Source organism: Xiphias gladius, chromosome 11 (genome assembly GCF_016859285.1).
Source record: "Xiphias gladius isolate SHS-SW01 ecotype Sanya breed wild chromosome 11, ASM1685928v1, whole genome shotgun sequence".
Taxonomy (NCBI): Eukaryota; Metazoa; Chordata; class Actinopteri; order Istiophoriformes; family Xiphiidae; genus Xiphias; species Xiphias gladius.
Window position 1 is genome coordinate 16,431,713 of NC_053410.1, and position 19,137 is coordinate 16,450,849.

Sequence of the window (19,137 nt, forward strand, 5' to 3'; positions counted from 1 at the left end):
TAATACAATTCTGTCAGCTCATGTAGGTGGATAAGAATCACAGACAAAAAGAAAGTACTTGCAGTGTATTTACAAGAGGGTTGCACCCTTTCTAGCTTCTCTTCTACAAATGGCATTAAAAAAGGCAGAGAGAAAGCCGATGATTTATTTAAAGGGCCCAGGGGTATGTTGCCCTGTTGCTTAAGGGTCTTATGCACCACTGCTTTGAATTCCTGAGCAGTCCAAGGAAATGTATAAATGGACAGAGGCTGGAGATTGAAAGGCTAGGCTTTCAAACTTAGGGTTCATCAAAGATCACAAAAAGCTATTTGGGATCTCAAAGGAAGTGGGTGTTTCAGTTACAGACATTCAGCCCCTTTGTCAAGTTGAAGATACATTTTATCTTCAACTGTGGAATTTGTGAAAAACTGTAGCATTTATTCTCTATAGAAAAGTACAGTTTCACCCACTTTGAAAAAATATTTCACTTTCAATTTTTTGCATTAGAGTTGCATTCTGATATAACTTTTATCTTTTCATCAGTGGGGTCAGATTTTTGACTTAAAATACATCCCAATGCAAAAAACTATACTCGTACACTCATAAATACATACTTTTATCTGTCTGAGATGTAATGTAGCTGAAATTGTTTTACTTGACCTACTTATGATATTTTATTTTATGTATACTGTAGCCATCATAGGAACAGTGAGATTTCACACCACTGACAGACTCCATTAACATAAACACACATGCAGTTTAACGAACAGAAGGGTGCAAAATAACCTACAAATATCACAATGTCATCCACTCCCAGTGATTCTGTATAACTGTGTGGATTCCAAATTTTAAAAAAGTAGAATACAATCCTGGTTAAAATTAACAACTCCATTAAAATAACAATGGATGCTATATTATAATTACCACCCCATAATCCCCCCCCCTACAGTATGACAACACTGTGCTTGTAAACCTCCACAGGGTAATAATACAGCAGAAAAGTGGATTCAAAACTGCTTCAGAAATATTCACAAAGTCAACTAAAGGGTTTGATTAAACACGTGTCCAGAGAAGAATGTGCATATTTCTGAACCAGCAACTGACAGCAATTCACCAAATGACAGCTATATAAAGCCATTGAATGACTTCAAGCATCAAAGTAAATAATGCAGAGTTCTTAAAAATCACTGGACATACACAAGCTTATTAACTGTGATCACCAATGAATGCAAATCAATCTCCCTTGAAGAAAAAATATGTTCCACTGGGAGAAATAAGAAATCTCTATGTCAACCCTGTAATTATTCCATTTGTGAAGAGACAAATGGACAGTGCTGTCAAATATGGCCTTAAAGAAAAATCAACTTTAAAGGTTAGATTTATAAGGAATCTATACATAAAACAGACATGGAGCTTGGTCTCCACCTACTGGCAAATAATAAAGTGATGGCCCTTAAAAAAAAGACAGGAAAGTCTCTCTAGATCTACATAAACATCAACAACACAGTGTTAAAATGGACTGTGCAGCCCAAATTAGATTTATCATATTTTCATATTTAGTCAATTACTGCAGTCCTCTATAAAGTATGACTTTGCTCAGTGCACAGTCTAACTATATAAGTCATCTCTTCACTGCAGAGATAGCATAGTCACATTGAAGTGCATCATAAATCCCATCTGACTTCTAACAAAATCAGTTGTAGAGCACTGTCTAAAAAATGTTGTACCATAAAATATTGGACTTTAAATGGCCTTTGCCACTGACACTTAGAGTCAGAGCCAATCTTTAACAGTGTCACAAAATATTACTTTAACACCTACAGTCAGATTAATTTTGGTACAGAACAAAACAGCTTCAAATTTTATCATAACAAACGCAATGAACTAAGGAACATGTCAAAATAAATGATGGGTCAATATTTGGCAGCCCTAAGTCTGGAATGCCTTTACAAAATTTAAAATGCAATATAACTTTATTCCAAAAATATGCTCTGAGGAACTGAGCATAATATGAATCAAGACAGTAAGGCACTGACTTTTGTATTTTAGGCAGTTCTACAAGCACTCAACCGTCCTTATCAACAGCCAAAGGTTACAAGCACAAAAAATTTGCAAGTAGATCATTCAGCACCACAAGCTCCCAGAGCTATGATTACATGCATACATGCTTGAGGCAAGTAGCAAACTCTTTCAAGCTTCTCTCTATACCCCTCTCCTAGCTACTAGAATGTATACTCTTGGTCTGTCAAAGAATTTTCAGCTAAGAAAATAGATAAGAAAATTTATACGACAAAATCCTATTTCCTTTTTTCTGCGAATGGCAGGAGCAAACTACATTTGGATTATAATTCCTATTTAACATATGACATTAAATCAAAGCATCTATGTGGAGTAAGTCTATAAAAGGACATGGATACCACCATACGAAGTGTTGCATGACAAACACCAACTTTAGCACCCACTCAAACACTTATAGAGATTGTGACTTAAGATGTACTCTCAAGCTTTCTAAGCAGACAGAGATATACTTACTAAACTAATTACTAAACCAGCTGTATGAGCTATTCCTTTGATGTGTAACAAATTTCTTGAGTGTAACTGTTGCACCATGAACATGGTTTTTTGGCAGTTTGGCCATTAAATGAATTAAATTACTGACGGGGCATGGCCCAGCATTCGAGACTAAGCCCACTGAATTATTCATTTTTTAAGTCTCTATAAAGCAAAGTTCTCATTTAAGAGGATGTCTAATCCAAACTGTAGATACTAACATAGAAATCGGTCTTGTGCATGTGATCATATTTGTGTCTCCAGACAACAATATACTGTGGCCTCCGTGAAGGCTGGATTCACGTGCAGTGTTCGTGTTTTGTGAAAGCCAGTTTTCTAATGTCATTACCCCAGCGGAAGTGGTTTCTTTGATTGGGCTGTCTGGGCAAAGAGACAGCTTGTCCAACTTGCATTTGGCATTTCGGAACAGACGGTACATAACACTGTTGCTGACAGGCACTTTAAGCCAGCATCTGTTAGAAAACGTGTGATCTAGTGTCTCTGGCCTGACTGAATTTGCTATCATCAAAGACAACAAACTTATGTTACCCCTCAATCATGAAGAAATTTCAGTGGCACTAATAGCTTTGAGTTAGGAATTTATCAGCCAAATAGCCTGGATGCTGTCCCCATGAATGGCAACCACGCACAAATACTGGAATTGTGGAGCGATCCATGGGCACTGGATCTGCCCTCCCTCCTAGTAGGAGAATCAGGCAGGATAACTCCAAGATTGACTCCTGACTGAACGCTCGACAAACATACTAATGATACATGTCAGTTTGCTACGTGCCAAAAAAAAAAAAATGCCAGTTCCAGTGAAATATTATAATTTTATTGAAAGCAAGCTAAATTCGAAAATTACAACTATTTATTATATCCCTTAACAGGTGAGGAAAGAGTAAACTGTAAAATCTGCTTTAACACTAAATGAACTGTAGGTGGCGCAAGTGTCGATATTGCAACAGCTATTACCTTACTTGGCTGCTGGGGGCGACATCACCGAGTTTACATCTTTACATCTCCTGCTGTTTGATTGATTTCCTATCCTATTTTGGGCGCAGGTGCGCGTGCATAGAACCAGTCTGGCAATGACCCAACAGCTCCCTCTCGTGGAGCCTGCATTCAATCAACATGTCTGCTACGCCCAGCGCACTCAGAGAGGTGTTTTCACTTATTCTGACTTATTAAACCTCTGGTCAGGTTGAAGTTAGGCTGAGCTATACAGCAATTATGGCACGTCAACAAACTTCATGAACCAGTAAATATAATAATGGCATATTGCAAAACTATTAGTAGCCCTTAGACAAATGTGAATCACGCACAGTCTGTACACGCCCACACAATCTGCAGACAAATCACAAATCACGTACAATGAACTTACGAGAATAGTCAGGGTATTTTTGTGATAGCTGTTCTCGCAGCTGTTTTTCTTGGTGATCAGGGCTGGGCGTGTATTTTGACTTTTTAAGGTATATCGATACATTTTCAAACGAGATATAGGATGAGACGGTACCACTTATATTGATATAGTTTGATGTTGCGTTACACACAGTTTCTTCTATAAAGCGGTGCCAGTTTTTCCATCTCTCCTCTGTCACATTCTTCATGCAACACCGCCCCTACTCTCCCTCTGCGCCTGCGCGCAAACCTGGCCCCAATCGCTCACGGTTTCTCCTGGAACATGAATACAGCTCAGGTCCACACTGCCGAAGATGACTGTAATTGTATTGTATTTTAATCAGTCTATTATTGTTGCTGAAAACAACTGAAGGAACACTCTGAGATTGCAGCCTTTCCCATACAAAGGCTCTACTTGGGCAGCTTGCCCAGTAGATTGAATCACTCCGTTTCAACCGGTTTTCAAACTAACTATTTTTTGGCCACATACTGTCTTTACCACTTTATTTTGATCACAGCCTGTGATCAAAATTAAAGTGTTTGTGACATCTCACATGTGGCTTCGTAAACTGAACATTTACCCCAATTCGTAGAAAATAAGAAAATACGTACTTTGTAAGCACCAGATTTTCCTGTCCTGTCCTGACTGTCTTCACATGAAGGAGCCAGAGTATGCAACAAACAGCCAATCACATGCAATATCAATATATGCAAAGCAGTATATTTAATATATGATGAAACTACTGGTTCCCATGGGGAGATTAAGCTATTACAGAAGAATACATGGTAAAGGAGAACGAAGACGATATGTTATAAATATAGACATGCATATATACGATTAAAAAATAATAAATAATGCTACAATCATACAGACAACTGCAAGGTTTCAGTATGTAAACATCAACTGAGAAAGAAATTATAAACCTCTGCAGAAATAAATATGGTAAACTGCAAATAGTGTAAAGACATGAGCGAATATGAACATCACCGTCCATCTCTAAGACACAGTAGGGAATGATACTAAAATGTGTTGTCATATGAAGGTCATGAAAATACTTTACCTTCTGTTCACCAGTAACATAGTAATGGGGATACTGTATGCGCTCAATCTACTGTACAAGTCACTCTTGGACATGCAACGAAAAACATTTCAACATACTTGATATGCAACAATAAATTTAATGTATTATTGACAGCCATAGTTGACTAATGTAAGCTGCCTGCTTTTTGACAGATTTCATTCATTTTCATGGTCATGTTGGACATTTTGCTTGGAAACACGTTAAATGTTTGATATCTCTGATTTATTGCATCATCATGGAAATGATGAAAAGATTAAATCCATCTGTTAACATTACCCTGTGAAATGGACTTTTCATTATCTATTATTTCAACAGTACTGCCCATTTAATGTTCCTTATTTATATTTAGTCTCATTCATCCAAATGCCATTTTTTTTGTTTACATCAAAATTTGAGAGTATGATTTGTTTAAAAAAAAAAAAGGTCACAATATATTATACAATCAGTGAGCTATTGTATCAGCTTTTCATATATCTTAAAGTGATAGCCTGAATGAATCTGTTCCAGAATAGGTAAGATGTGTAGCCCAAGTTACTATACAGATACGTGAAAATGAGTCACCACTGTAGGAAACAAAGAACCATTGCGGATCCAAAAGTTATACTGCTAACCATCTAAGATTTCAGTGTGGGTGAGTCAGACCCCAGGTGTTATTAGAATAACACTGGCACTACCATAAATTGAAAGAGGAGATTGAGTTTATATTATAGGAGAATGACGTAGCACACTTACAATCAATGATCCCAAACAGCTAAATTTCATAAAAATAAAAATAGAAGGGTTATTCCAGAGATAGATATATTCATTTATCCAAATTGCTGCAGTAAGTAATCCTCTCTAGTTTTGTCCACAAATATTCAATTCATTTTTCATGTAGTCAGGTATTTCGGGATTGCACTTACTGTAATATCCATACAGCACAGTGTCTTCAATTTGGCCCCTCGTCTCATTGTTTGCTGCCCATTCCTAGATGTTACCAAGGGAAAGGTCCAAGGTGAAAATTAGAATAAAGTTTAACAGTTAAGGGAATGATGCAAGTATAAAAATCAGCGATAACAGGCATCAATTCGATTAACTCTCATTACAAAAACCATAACAAGTATAAAGCATAGTGTAATGATTAAAACCAACACATAGGGAGGTATGGTGTATTTTTCTGGTTACTATATTAATTCCATCACTTATATGTTTACCATACTGTTATAACCATTTCACACAGGCGTGAAACAGAAACCACAATCCAACAATTAAGGAATGAACCCAAGACCCTGGAAAGGGGTAGGTCATGCCACACTAGCTAGCATGTGGGCTCTGACAGCTTTGTTTATCTAGGTTCACAAACTGAATTCAAACATAATCAGAGAATGACGCAAAACTGACAGCCATGGGGAGAATAACTCAAAGCTGTCAGACCTTTGACTAGGTCTATTTTTATTCATGCGTACCACAGGTGTGGGAAATCATCCGTCATAATCTTGCACTTCCTGCCTTTTTACTTTAAGCATGAATTCTTTAATTGGAAAAAAAACTATCAAAAGCTGCAAAAATGTGAAGAACCAAGATTTTCTTTTTCTGTCAGTTTCTGCAGTGTCATGATTCTCACTGCACTGAGAAAAGGTCAAACGATCTCTTCCCATCAGAATTTAACATTCTCACAATTCTTCCATTTTTCTGTTTAAACTTGTCAGATTTTTTCAGAAAGCCACCACTTGCATTCATGCCTCTTGACTGATTTTTATTTTATTACAAAATATAATAACCAGGGGATCACTTAGAATCATGTTTGATTAAATAACTGAGGAATTATGTTCCTGATGAGTTAGCAGCCTGTGTCAGATGGCCATGACTAAATGATACAAAAAAAAACTAAATAAATATCCTTTAGCATTCAAAGGACTTCAAAACCCAGACGAAGTAGCAAATTACCTGCTGTACAAACAAAGATATCATTTCACACTTTGTTAAATCTTCAAACAGACAGAAACAAATGCAATGACTTGGCAAAAAATTTGAGCCAAGACATGCATTAGGCTTTTAGTTTGGACAACACTAATGTCCACACTGTCTAAGAAAATTACCGGGCAAATTTAAAGCCTGCCTCAGGTAAAGTCATTAGCATCTCTAAAATTGATTGTTAGCAGAACAGACACTAACCTTGTAGGTACCATTGGGATACTTCATGAATGAAACGAGGAATATATCCACTGGTAGAAGTGCAGACGTTATCAAAGCAATGGCCAGAGCACATATTGCTGTGATAGTTGAAACAACTTCACTCTCCTGACGACTTTGAAATTTCCGAATGTAGACCCAACAGAAAGCCAGGATTGCCTAAACATAAAAAAAAATAGTAATTAAGATAAAATAAATGGAGAATAATACCATAATGCAGATCAACAAAAATGAAGTATAGTAAATAATAAATCTTGAGAGTATATACTGTACAAGCAATTAAACTTTCATTTTGTTTGCATCTATATGTATCCTCAGAAAGATACAGCTGATAAAATTCAGAAGATGTGAATATTGAAAGAAAACATAACTGAAAGAATGAATGAATATAACGCAAACTGATATAATACCCTCGAACAAATAATACCTTTGTGTAACTAACACTGATCAGTGTTGCAGCGCTACATTTTCTTTAAATTCATATTGTGCTCACAGTATTATATCCTCCTATGCTTGATCAATACAATAGAAATCAATCAATAGAAACAATAGCAAGTGTGTGTTGCTGATTGCCAAAAATAATACTCAAACTAAAGTGTCAACCCAACAAGTAGGGAATTATATGCTGAGAATAGCCTCACTGCAGGTGCTATGGAACCACTGATCTGATTTTATTGTACTCCCTCCCCTTATCCTCTTTCAGCATAGCGCGATCACAGACAGGAAATTACACAAAGTTCACTTTTGATAAGTAGCAGGACTTATATATATCTATTAGAAAGACAATTGTGTACTACAGCTTTTTATTTGAAAAAAAAAATCTTATCTTTATTCTGTTGCTATTTCACATGAAAAAGACAAAAACAAGAGGGAGAGGGATTGTCATTGTAACAGTCAGGAAATTCATTAGACAGAGAAGCCAACGAGGGGCTTCAAAATGACAAGGTTATATTCCAGGCACACAAGGTGTAAGAAGAGTGGACACTGCTAAAACTAGTCCCTTCAGATCAGGGGCTGCCAATCACAGAAAGGATCAATCAAAGGCCCGCGGCCGTAAGCCTCTGGCTGCTTGTTTTGCCAGGTAATGGCGCTGGCTTTGCATCCAGATAAGATCCGTTGAAAGGTTTGCTCAAATAAAAGGGCAGCTAGTGGTGGGTTTGGAAGCAGATCAGTTTATTGGCGTCCACGCACTCTTCCGGGCGGCTTCTGATTTAGCTATGTCACTCTAAACGGCAGCCGAGATAATGAGTGCTAAATTGGGCCGCAGATTACCTAGGGGACTGACTTCAAGGCATTCACGTAAGTACTACTGAAGTCACAGTCTTTACATGGGACAAAGATTACGACTCACAGTAAAGGTGCGTTCACAGTATCTGTAATGAAAAGCACCCTTTCTCTTTTCTCAACACCACTTAATTATGTATTCGGAAGACCATATTTTTGGTAAAGCGCATTTTAAAAGCTTGTTGTGAACGCTAGCTACATAACTTGATACTGTTGCCAGGAACATTTTCTGTAAATAACAGTAAGAACACACGCCCCCTATTTTCTGAACGTCGTGGTCTTTTACACTGCTTCCAATATTATGAAGTTTAAAAAATATAGTAAATACGACACTGAGCGCTTCCTACAAAACAACAGCCTGTTAAGTGTGTCATAGCTAATGATAGCTAACGCCAACCCAAAGCCAATCTTGACGTTAATACACCGTAGCGATATCGCATCGGGTAACACATTAACCAAACCACTTCTTCGCCTTCTAACACGTCAAACTATTTGTTTAACGCTCCACCACTTGATAAAGCGTCTAGGCGCCTTTTACACTTGCTTACCAAAAGTATAAAGGTGAAAATAGACCACCCGAGCACAGACTCGGACAGCAACGACTGAGCCGCCATCTTCACTTCCTGCAATAACAAACCCACGTGTTTCTGGTGACGTCACCACGGTGGAGAGCGAGCAGCACCCGTGACGTCTCCGCAGAAAGACCATGAGACTGTTCATATGTTGACACATACTTAATTACAATTAAAAATCTTGCCTTCAACTTATAAAGCTATAGAAGAATTATTAACAAAATGTTCTCAAATTTCAAATTCATTATTATTATTTTTATTATTAATATTAGTAGTAGTAGTAGTAGTAGTAGTAGTAGTAGTAGTAGTAGTAGTAGTGGTGGTGGTGGTGGTGGTGGTGGTATTGGATGGTATTATTAATGCACTAGCACATAAAAAGAGTTTTTATGTAGCAGTCGAGGTTGAGCTAGTTTTAACAGTTACATAGAGTGCCTTGTTGGGAATTCTCATTAATCAGTGGGTAATATCTGATAAGCTGGACGTTTATGAGTGTATCAAAAAATTAATTAGTTGCTGTTAATTTGTTGTGTGAAAGTATATTTTAACACTTTGAAAAGTAGTGGAGTAGAAGTATAAAGTACCATAAAATAGAAACACTCAAGTAAAGAACAGGTACCTTAAAATTCTACTTTATAGTAATAGTTACTTTTCTAAAGCAACTAGATGTTTTTACTTACTTTACCATGGTATACAGTTAAAAAGACTAAAAGGCACTTCTCTGTTATCCTATTAATTTTCAATAAAACCAAAAGATCTTCAGAGACTCTGTAGGGCAGGTGAAAAAGGAAAACGTCTGTGTCCCCTGGGTTTGGGATCAAGGTTCATTTTGTCCTAAGGACAGATCAAATTGGCACCTGTGCTAACCAGTGGGGCGTTTAGGCCTGAAGAAGTCACTTGGATGAGAGGGGAAATTTCTTCATGTATCTAAAGCCAAGTTCAGTCGCCCTTGAGTCAACCCCTCTCGAATAGGCCAACCAAAGGAGTACCTGGGACAACCACATTGGCACTTTGGCTTATTGAGGGTCACTTCAAAGCCAGTGTATGTATATATTTTAAGTACAAAAACGCATCAATAGGGATACCTCTCGAGCTTTCAAAAAAGTTGACTCTTTAGAGTTATGAGCTTCTATTTCATTCAGCAGGGGATCCAAATTTATGCAGCAATGGGATTATATAAACTTTTCCAGACTCTATGTGAAGTGTGAGAATCAGCTTGAAGGTTTTTTTTTTTTTTTTTGTGCATGGTAAGATTCTACCCATATGCCTGGTACACCCACCATTTCCTTCAGTTCTTATCAAATTTATCTGCATACAGACCCCATGGAATCGCAGCATAAAGAATTTGCTGTCTTTTTCATTCCATCTCCCTTTTCACAGTTTTAGGTGCATTGTGCCCCAGAAGTCTGCTCCATTTATGGACTATACTGTCCCTTAAATTACAACAGTCTAAGAGTGTGCCGTCATGCTTCACCATGTCTAGAATTATTGGGACAAAATTAAATTATTACTTGAGTAATTACTTTTGCAAAGCGTGGACTATAACAGTCCATGATGACATTGAGACTCTAAAGCTTTTTGAAAGTGAAAATAATACTTCTCTATATTGTACCGGGGGAAAGTAGTCTGTTACTAATTGGAATAAGGAACACTCTTACCAATTAATTAGTTGGTCACTGTTGATTTGGACACTTTCAAATTCAATTCACTAAAATCAATAACCATATATCTAAAATTCATCTATGCCCCTGACTTTAAAAATTTTAATCAAACTAATGTAATCCATTCACAACCCATTATTCACTTGCACAGAGAACGTAAGTCTACTTAACTGCAAATGTCTTTATCATGCAGTTTGGCAATGTGCCCTAATGGAGAGCATGTACCAAAGTCTATTAAAAGCTGAGAGAAGGGTAGGAAATTGTCATTTCTCTCAGTCAAGGGAGGATTTGGGGATTAAATGATTTACATTTGATTGGTGTATATGTTTGTTATGTTTATCCTTCTTTTAATTTTATAATGATACTGTAGTCAGCTGGAAGGGTTGCTCCAGTGACAGGATCACAAACCCATGTTACCTAGTCCATGATATCCCTGTAGGGTGACAGTACTCTCGCAGCAAAGTTATAGTATCACATCCACCTCTCTTCAGCTTTTCTCTTTTTATGACATTCAAACCAGCTTTTTACCTGCTCAGCTGAAGCACACAAGAGATGTTGCAGAAATAGTTCCAGCTACAAAAGCTGTGGACCGGAGCCACTTGCACCCCATCAGATTTGTCCTTTTTCATTTGAAAATGAAAATGCAGTGTCACTATTTAATGTGAGCTCCAACTATTTTGTCACTGACTGGGTGAGAAAATAGGTGCAGCTCATGTGGCTAAGACAGACAGTGATAAGTACAACGATTTTGGTTATGTTATATTATGTTAGTTATGTTCAGTGGCCTCACCTTTCTGTAGTCTTGACTATAACATTAACTTAGGTTGTCATTTGCATTAGCAAGCCTCATTTGGTTATACAGTTGGCCACTGTAGGCAAATTTATCTAAAATATCATGTGACTATTACATGAGATCAGGTTCTGATGAAAAGCCACCATGCAATGTAAAGAAATGGCAGTTTGTTGTACAGACAGGAGACTGAAATGCAAAAATGTTAAATGACCAAATTCAATACGGAATGTTGCATGTAAAGATACTGTGGGTGCAATACACTGTATGATGATGACGGAGATACAACGATGTCTTTCATGGATCAAATATTGATGAAGTATAAAGTAAGATGTTGATTACTTTTAAAGAACCTTGCAAGGTCTACATATCGTATTTAAACTCTATACCTCTGACTGACTTTCAGTGATTTGGATTTAACACTGTAATTTCAAATACTCATGACTACTCCCTGCACTTGTATGTTCAACAATTTGGCCCAAAACACTGAATTTCTGAGCTGATAACAAAGAGATCCAGTATCACACAGTTGCCCCAGTGAGGTTGTCACCAATTGATTTTCTTTCATTAACTTTCAATAGACGGGTCAATTATATTCTCATATTTCAAGAATACCCCACAGAACTATAGCTCCAGGTCAAACTGACATGTTTTTGTATCTTTCTCATTCTTTTTCTTTCTTTCTTTCTTCTTTGTCTACATACTGGGTGCTTTCGTGCTCTGGTGAGCTCTCAGAAATGATGAATGAGGAGTCCTTAATGGCTTTTGTGATTTTTATAAGCGCATGAAAGGTACACATTAGTGGTTATGTCCACATAGAGATTATTAACACACAATATGCTGTCTTTGTCTGCTGCTTCTCAATATGTCAATTTAGTGAATGGTCCTGTAAAAGGGACAGGTGTTTTGCCACTAAACCCCTTCAACAATAGTGATTTGACTGAAGAATCAGAATACAGAGATTAGTATGATTGTATTCAAGGCAAAACATTAGTGTTTGCTGAGGTTGCGTGTCTACTTATCCAGTACAAATATGATTCTACACACATGCAAAAACACGTACACACACGCACGTACACCCACAGAGGATAGTGCTGTATTTGTTATACTACATGTTCATTATGAGATTCAGTGCACTTATACTGCATTAGGGGAAACAGAACAAAGTTATTCAAGAGCAAATTGTTTTCTGTATTGTTTAGTTTGAAGAACATATTTCACTCTTCTCTCATTTTCTGTGTATGCTAATGTGTGTATTTGCATGTCTGTGAGAGAGGGGCACTTGATATGATCAGTGCTGTTTACCATTGTCTGTTAAAACCACTGGCACCAAAATGAAAGAAAAATGCATATGCCTGAAGCGCTCAACATCAAAGAGCTACTTAGTTCGTCACAAGATGTTTTTACCGCTCTTTGCAATTTAATCACCAAATACTAATGCTATGGTCAACAGATTTAACAAAGATGCTGTACAGTGCATTGAAACCTGATGCTTTGTCTGTAGCTTCTACCGAGCATGTTATCTTGAACACTTATCAGTGTTGTGACTTAGTTAACAGATTGCTTTATTTTCATACTGAGTCAAAATTGTGAAAACAATGACTCATAAGAAGAATATAGAGGACACACTGACACTCAGCGAGTTGAAACTCTGCTTTATCCTGCAGCTACTGTATCAACCAGAAGTCATTTTGTTTGGACGCTATGTCTAGGTCATGAACACAATCATTGAGAGCACTTCCAGTCAGATCAATATACTGTAAATGTGTCCCATATATCAAACCACTACTTTCACAACACACACACACACACACACATATATATATATATATATATATATATATATATATATAAGCGCACAGACTCTGAAAGTCACAGAGATAAAAAAATCTCTGAAAAACCCTATGTTTGGCATTATGTCTTGGAATATTTTTTGAGTCACATCAGGAGGGCGCGAAACATTTAAATGTGATGTCTTGGGGTCAGAATCAGCATGACCATCTGTTGCTTGCCACATCCCTGTGTCTCCCTTGTTATCCGACCTTTCATTGTGAAGCATGAACTGTCTATTAAAGCTGAAATGTCATGAAAATATTTCAAAGACCAATTCCCCAGAAATGCATTAAGGGTCTGGAGGCACACATCTCCCATGACAGACAACGTTGGAAAATATGCTCTTAAAAAGGAATTTCTGATGGGATTTAAATGACAGAATTATTTTTTGACCTCTGGTTTAGTTTATATTTCTGTATTCCAGCATCTAAGAAACAAGAACCTCATGTCCTTACATGGAAATGCTGGATTTGTCGCCTACATTATTTGTATATGCAATAATTTTATTTTTCATGATTTGGATTAATAAGATATTAAATTGTGTTATCACGTGAAATAATCATAAAAATACGTACATAAAACAATGTTAGAGGTTAGAGTGATGGCCAGGCTTACGATTTCAACACATTTAAAACCCCAAAAGTATTCAATTTTTAATGATACGAAATGGGAAAAAGACTTGTTGGAAAGCTGCTGGGATTTCAGTCTCCAACTCTATAATTTGGAGGTGAATAGATTTAAATTTGACCTATTGACAAAAATCAAGAGCAATGTGTCTTTTTAGAAACAATGTCCTGGTTACTCTAGATAATCCACAGACCACACTGCGAACAGTTTTCATTTGAACCACCAAAGAACTGACGCGTTATTTACTGAGGATTTAAAGGATAGTACAAGCTGAGCACCAGTGCTAAATTCAAGATGACAAATTATGGAATTATACCCTTTTTCATGCAGGTTTGGCACACAAAACCCATACAGTCTGTCTTTGCCCAGAGAACAGCAACTAAGCAACAGCATGGCTTTTCACAAACACTGTGAGTAGAGGACACTGTTCTAAACGAAGTTAGTGTAGGAAAATATGTTTGACTTTCGTCAACAATTATTGATCTCATTCTTAGATATTATAGGTTTGTAATGTCTGGTCAGACAAACAATGAACTTCAGTCAGGAATCCAGACATAACCTAAATAACTACTCATGAAGTCATTGATGATGTATATGCACCAAATTGTATAGCTGAAAGCTATTTCCTTTTCTTTATAAGTAGGTACTGGAAGAATATTTTTCGAGACTTATTCATATTTCTATTCATGCTGTGCAAGTGAATGAGAGCTAGGGAAAGCTAAACATTTACATTAAATTGCAATTTAATATTCCTTTTTGTATAAATTACTTTTTTCTCAGAGATGTTCATTCTTGTATAAATACGTTTAAGCATTTCTCAAACAAAAATCATCTCGAGGATATTTTAGAGCCCCCTGTCAGCTTCGGGGATATTGGGGTTTATAAGATTTGACTCCGGTGTGCTTGGAACATTTACCTTGAAGCAGCAATTGTTTGTAATGCATTTGTCAGCTGTTTCACGCCGACACACACTCTACCCACTTAGTTACAGCAAGGGCGTTTAAGTTTAGGTGATACACTAACTGTAATCTCGGGCTGTTAATGATGCAGTCCACAAGTAGCATTCCATATACAGTATGTTTGTGAAAGCTGAAAAATTTGCATGTTGAACTTTGTCAGTACAAGATGCTTTATTTTGATTTCGCTAATTGAAGTTTTGGTTTTATAAAGTTGCATCATTTGATTAAACGCAACATAGTTCTGTATCAAACATAACCAGTAAGTGACAGTCGCATTTTAAGGTGCAATTCATAATGTCTGCACACACTGGATATGAGATTGCAGGAATTTATCCTCTGGCACAAACATTAAATGCCCTCATATAAACTCTATATAGACATACGTTAAGATGCTGTTAGAAGGGCCATTTTCATTATTTCACCATGGCCCTAAGTTTGCCCTAACCTTAAAGGGTCACTTCACCCAAATCACAAAAAAAAAACATGTTTTCCTAGTGGCCCTGAATCATTCAGATACTTTTTCATTTAGAATGCTTTGAAGTTATCCACTGCTGAGACTTCTGCTGCTGCCCCAATACAATCGAAGTGAGGAAAAATGTATTTCAGGAAAACTGAGACATTGTTTCTTTTCACTATTAACAATCCACAGACCTCATGGCAAACAGTTCTGAAACATGAAGTATTTTGTATAGAAAACATAGCTCCACTTTTTTAAGTGTTGTATATGCCATCAGGAAGGGAAGCTTGAATTCCCTCCGTGCATGTCGGGTTTTAACCCGAATTACTTCACTTGCTGTAAAAGAATCTGACTGCTGATGTAGAGGTGTCATTTTTGTTGAATGGAGAACTTGTGCTTTTAACTTTTAACTTGTTGGTTCTAAAAGGCACTCCTTGATTGTTCGTAAATCCACTGTAAATACTGTAAATACATCAGCTAGTGTTGAATTTATATGACAATGGTAGCATTACAGCTGAAAACACCGTCTATTTGCTCAAAATGGTTTTATATAATATTTGAATTTAAACACCACTACACTATCTTTCATGCATAGTGATCATTTTTGCCTATATAAAACTATGGAATTCCAGTATCAGAAAAATCCATTTAGTTAAAAAAAAAAAAAAAAATGTAATTTTCCTATGTTAACTGTGATAAAGGCACCAAATAATCAGCTGCCAAGTTGAAGCAATTCAGTCTTCACTCAGAACAAAGCAAAGAATTATATAGAAGTCCTAAAGAATAATGCAACCACTCTAAAGTAAACATGCTTATGTTTGTAGGGTGTTCAACAAAGGAATATAGCCATCTGCTACATTTGAATTTCCCTTTGTGTCAGCCATCGCACTTCTGAAAAGTACTGCATGTCTTTGTGTGTGTGTGTGTGTGTGTGTGTGTGTGTGTGTGTGTGTGTGTGTGTGTGTGTGTGTGTGTGTTAAAATCACCTGTCTAAACACTTTTGTGCGCAGAGCCCGAACACCTGTTTCTATGGTGTCTTGGACTCTTGGCGTGTTGTTTCAGGGGAAACTTGGGCGGACAAAGTACCTGCGCTTTAGCGACTGACGGCCGACGAGACGGGACGCGCACGGGGCTGCTTCGCCCTGCGCCCAAAGCTCCGCGTGACACCTGTGCGGAGCACGGCGGATGTTGCGGTCGCCTCCTCGCGTGTGGCGGCGTGGCGTTGCGACACGGCACTCGCGTGTTCTGACTGAAATAGCTTGAGCGCCGAGTGCGCTGCCGTCGCGCCGGGCCTGCCTTGACAGCTGAAAGCTGACACCCTATCGCGTCGGATCATCCGTAGCCCGCTCCGCTCATGATACACGGTTCAGTTCTTTGCCGCAGGCCACCAGGTGATGAATAGACAGGTAAGACTAGTATCAAGACGGAGATGTATTACGATTGTTTGCATTGTTCCGGTATTTACTTTTCGGTTTGACCTCGACAGTTCACGCCGGATCACCTCAAAGGTAAGAAAGTCTCCCCAGAAAGCGGGATTGGGTGACAACACATCAAACGGTGTTTAATTCCCGCACCTGGCTCCCGCTGAATAAGGGAATAGTGTTTGAACTCCCGTTGGGCATGTGAAAGCTTTGAGTGCGTGTTCCTCTTGTTCGCCGAAGTCTCTGTCAGTGCGTTTCAGTAATAATGACCGAGTGGGAGGGCCACTCGGTGCAACTAATAAGGACCGCGATAGCAGCCGATCACACTGTGACTTTTATTTCCATGTCCTGGAATCCGGAATCGGGCTGATCGTAATCACGCATGGACTGTGCCTTTCTCGCCGCTTTTTGTTTGGTTTCTCGCCGTCGAGGAAACTTTTTCTCGGCCACCGTGAGTACTCGCGCCCCGAATTCATTTCACAGTCAGTTTTCTAAAATCGGCTTAGTGTAAATGTGTGCGTTTGAACCTTCCGGAAATCCCAGCGGACACCTTCTTGCATCCAGTGCTGTATTTTTTTTTTTTTTTTTTTTTTTTTGCGGCGTGGCTTTGCACTCACCAAGTTGTCTGCTAGCCGGGACACATGCTTTATGAACAGACTTTTTTTTCTTTTCTTTTTTGTCTTCTTGTGCTGGTTTAGACGCTCTGCAGCAGTAAACCCGTACCGCGCTGCACCACTTGTTCACAGCAAAGTTCAAAGTGTGCCAGGCGCCGAAAGCCTACGGAGCGCTGCGCCCCGTTAGTATTAAAAAATAAAACCACCCAGCCAATCAGCGGACGCGCAGAGAAACACGGCTTCTTTGAAAACTGCAAAGTGTGACAGTGAAGTTATTGGCATTGACCGAGAGTGGCCGAATGAATGATGGAGAGACAGGATATAGTAGCTGCACGTGGCCGAGATTTAGCGTCGCGCCTGCTCCTTCCTCAAGCTGTGAGACGCGTGTGATAATAAGCCCAGGAAAAAAATGAACGCACTTGGGAAATCAAAACGATGCAGGTTTACGGCAGGTGGTGCGGCAGCCTGGCTTCCTGCCCAAACTCAACGAGGTGAAATGACTCGTGGGTTGAAAGTACCAATTTAACTCCTACGGATTCCTCAATAATAAGAATAAGCCATGTAGAGATGTGGAATGACTGTGACCGCAGGGTTCGGAATTAGAGCTGCGTGGATTGCATGCATTTGCAGAAAGGATGGCAGCACCATTACGCCTTCACGCGGGCAAGGAGTGTTAGACCTCTGTAGCTCTACTTGTCGACGGCCCATGCATGGCTGCGGTTGTAAGCGACGTGGTCACCTCATCTCCAAGCGCCATGATACTGTAGGCCTGCATGCTAAACTTTATAATCCAGTGGAGAGGGCGCAAGTGCTTGCTGCGTGGATGGGAATTAATCACTGGGGCAAAATGAATTTGGCTAAGAAGGCGGCAGTTAAAGAAGGAAAGTATCATGAAAAATACTATTGGTCACACTTTGTGACACTGTGCATATAAATTAACTTAATGTGTTCTGGCTGTATTATGGTCTTTGGAGGTCAATTTCAGTGCGCAGCTCTGTCTTCAGCGGTTCCTTTCCCAGTGGGAAATAGATGAATGTACACCAGGAAGGAAGAAATGTAGTTTTTGCTTTCAGAAGTTTCTGAAAGTGTCTAGTTATAGTCAGGATAGTCTTACGGTACTTTACTGACTGTACTTAAGAACAGTCTCTTACCATCCAGGATGACTCTGGCCTCAAAAATCCTTTCCTTCTTTGTAATGGCATGAGATTAGTGCAGAAGATTTGGTTTGGCCGCACACTCAAATGGTTCAAGAGACTCACTTGCAACTGGAGGCTTCCAGGTTTGAGCCTTTGCATGTGACGTCTTTGACCAGGACACTTCTCACAGCTTACACATCAAAACTCAACAGTGTGAGAAGAGTACTACAGAAAGATCAATGCTTTAGCATTATGACTACAAACAGGCAAAGCAATACACGAGGACCCAGCAATTATGTATTGTAAATGTATTAAAGTTCTCACACTCTGTGACACATACTGTAAACTTTATTAGGGATAATGGTGAATGGAGACTGCTTAAACCTGCCACTTTGTTGTATAATTTTAACATGCAACGTAATGCATTTAGATCAACATCAGAAACAGTGATATCCATTGTGTTGTCTTTATCTGATTGTTGTAGACCATATTCTGTACAGATCGGGTGCATCAGCACAGCTCCTCAGCAAATTTGTGTTGATGACATCCAGAGCTAATGAATTATAAACTGTCTATGGAGAAGAAGAGGTCAGCGTGGCTTG

At 38.4% G+C, this 19,137-nt stretch overlaps 2 protein-coding genes across 11 annotated transcripts in view; one reads left to right on the forward strand and one right to left on the reverse strand.

Moving 5' to 3' along the window:
- The window catches only part of lmbrd1 (LMBR1 domain containing 1), a 58,666-nt gene extending 49,526 nt beyond the window's left edge, over positions 1-9,140 (reverse strand). For both annotated transcript variants that reach the window (XM_040139024.1, XM_040139025.1), the window contains exons 1-3: positions 9,017-9,140; positions 7,167-7,343; positions 5,915-5,978 (exon numbers count right to left, since the gene is read on the reverse strand). In XM_040139024.1, coding sequence (XP_039994958.1) covers positions 5,915-5,978; positions 7,167-7,343; positions 9,017-9,082 — 307 coding nt within the window. In that variant the 5' untranslated portion in view covers positions 9,083-9,140. The remainder of the gene's footprint in view (positions 1-5,914; positions 5,979-7,166; positions 7,344-9,016) is intronic.
- The window catches only part of LOC120796319 (collagen alpha-1(XIX) chain-like), a 109,475-nt gene continuing 98,706 nt past the window's right edge, over positions 8,369-19,137 (forward strand). For 8 of the 9 annotated variants that reach the window (XM_040139017.1, XM_040139013.1, XM_040139016.1 and 5 more), the window contains exon 1: positions 16,631-16,770. The gene's annotated coding sequence lies outside the window, so the exon portion shown is untranslated. Of the gene's footprint in view, positions 8,484-16,630; positions 16,771-19,137 lie in introns of those variants that run through there. The other variant, XM_040139014.1, reaches the window with a different exon arrangement.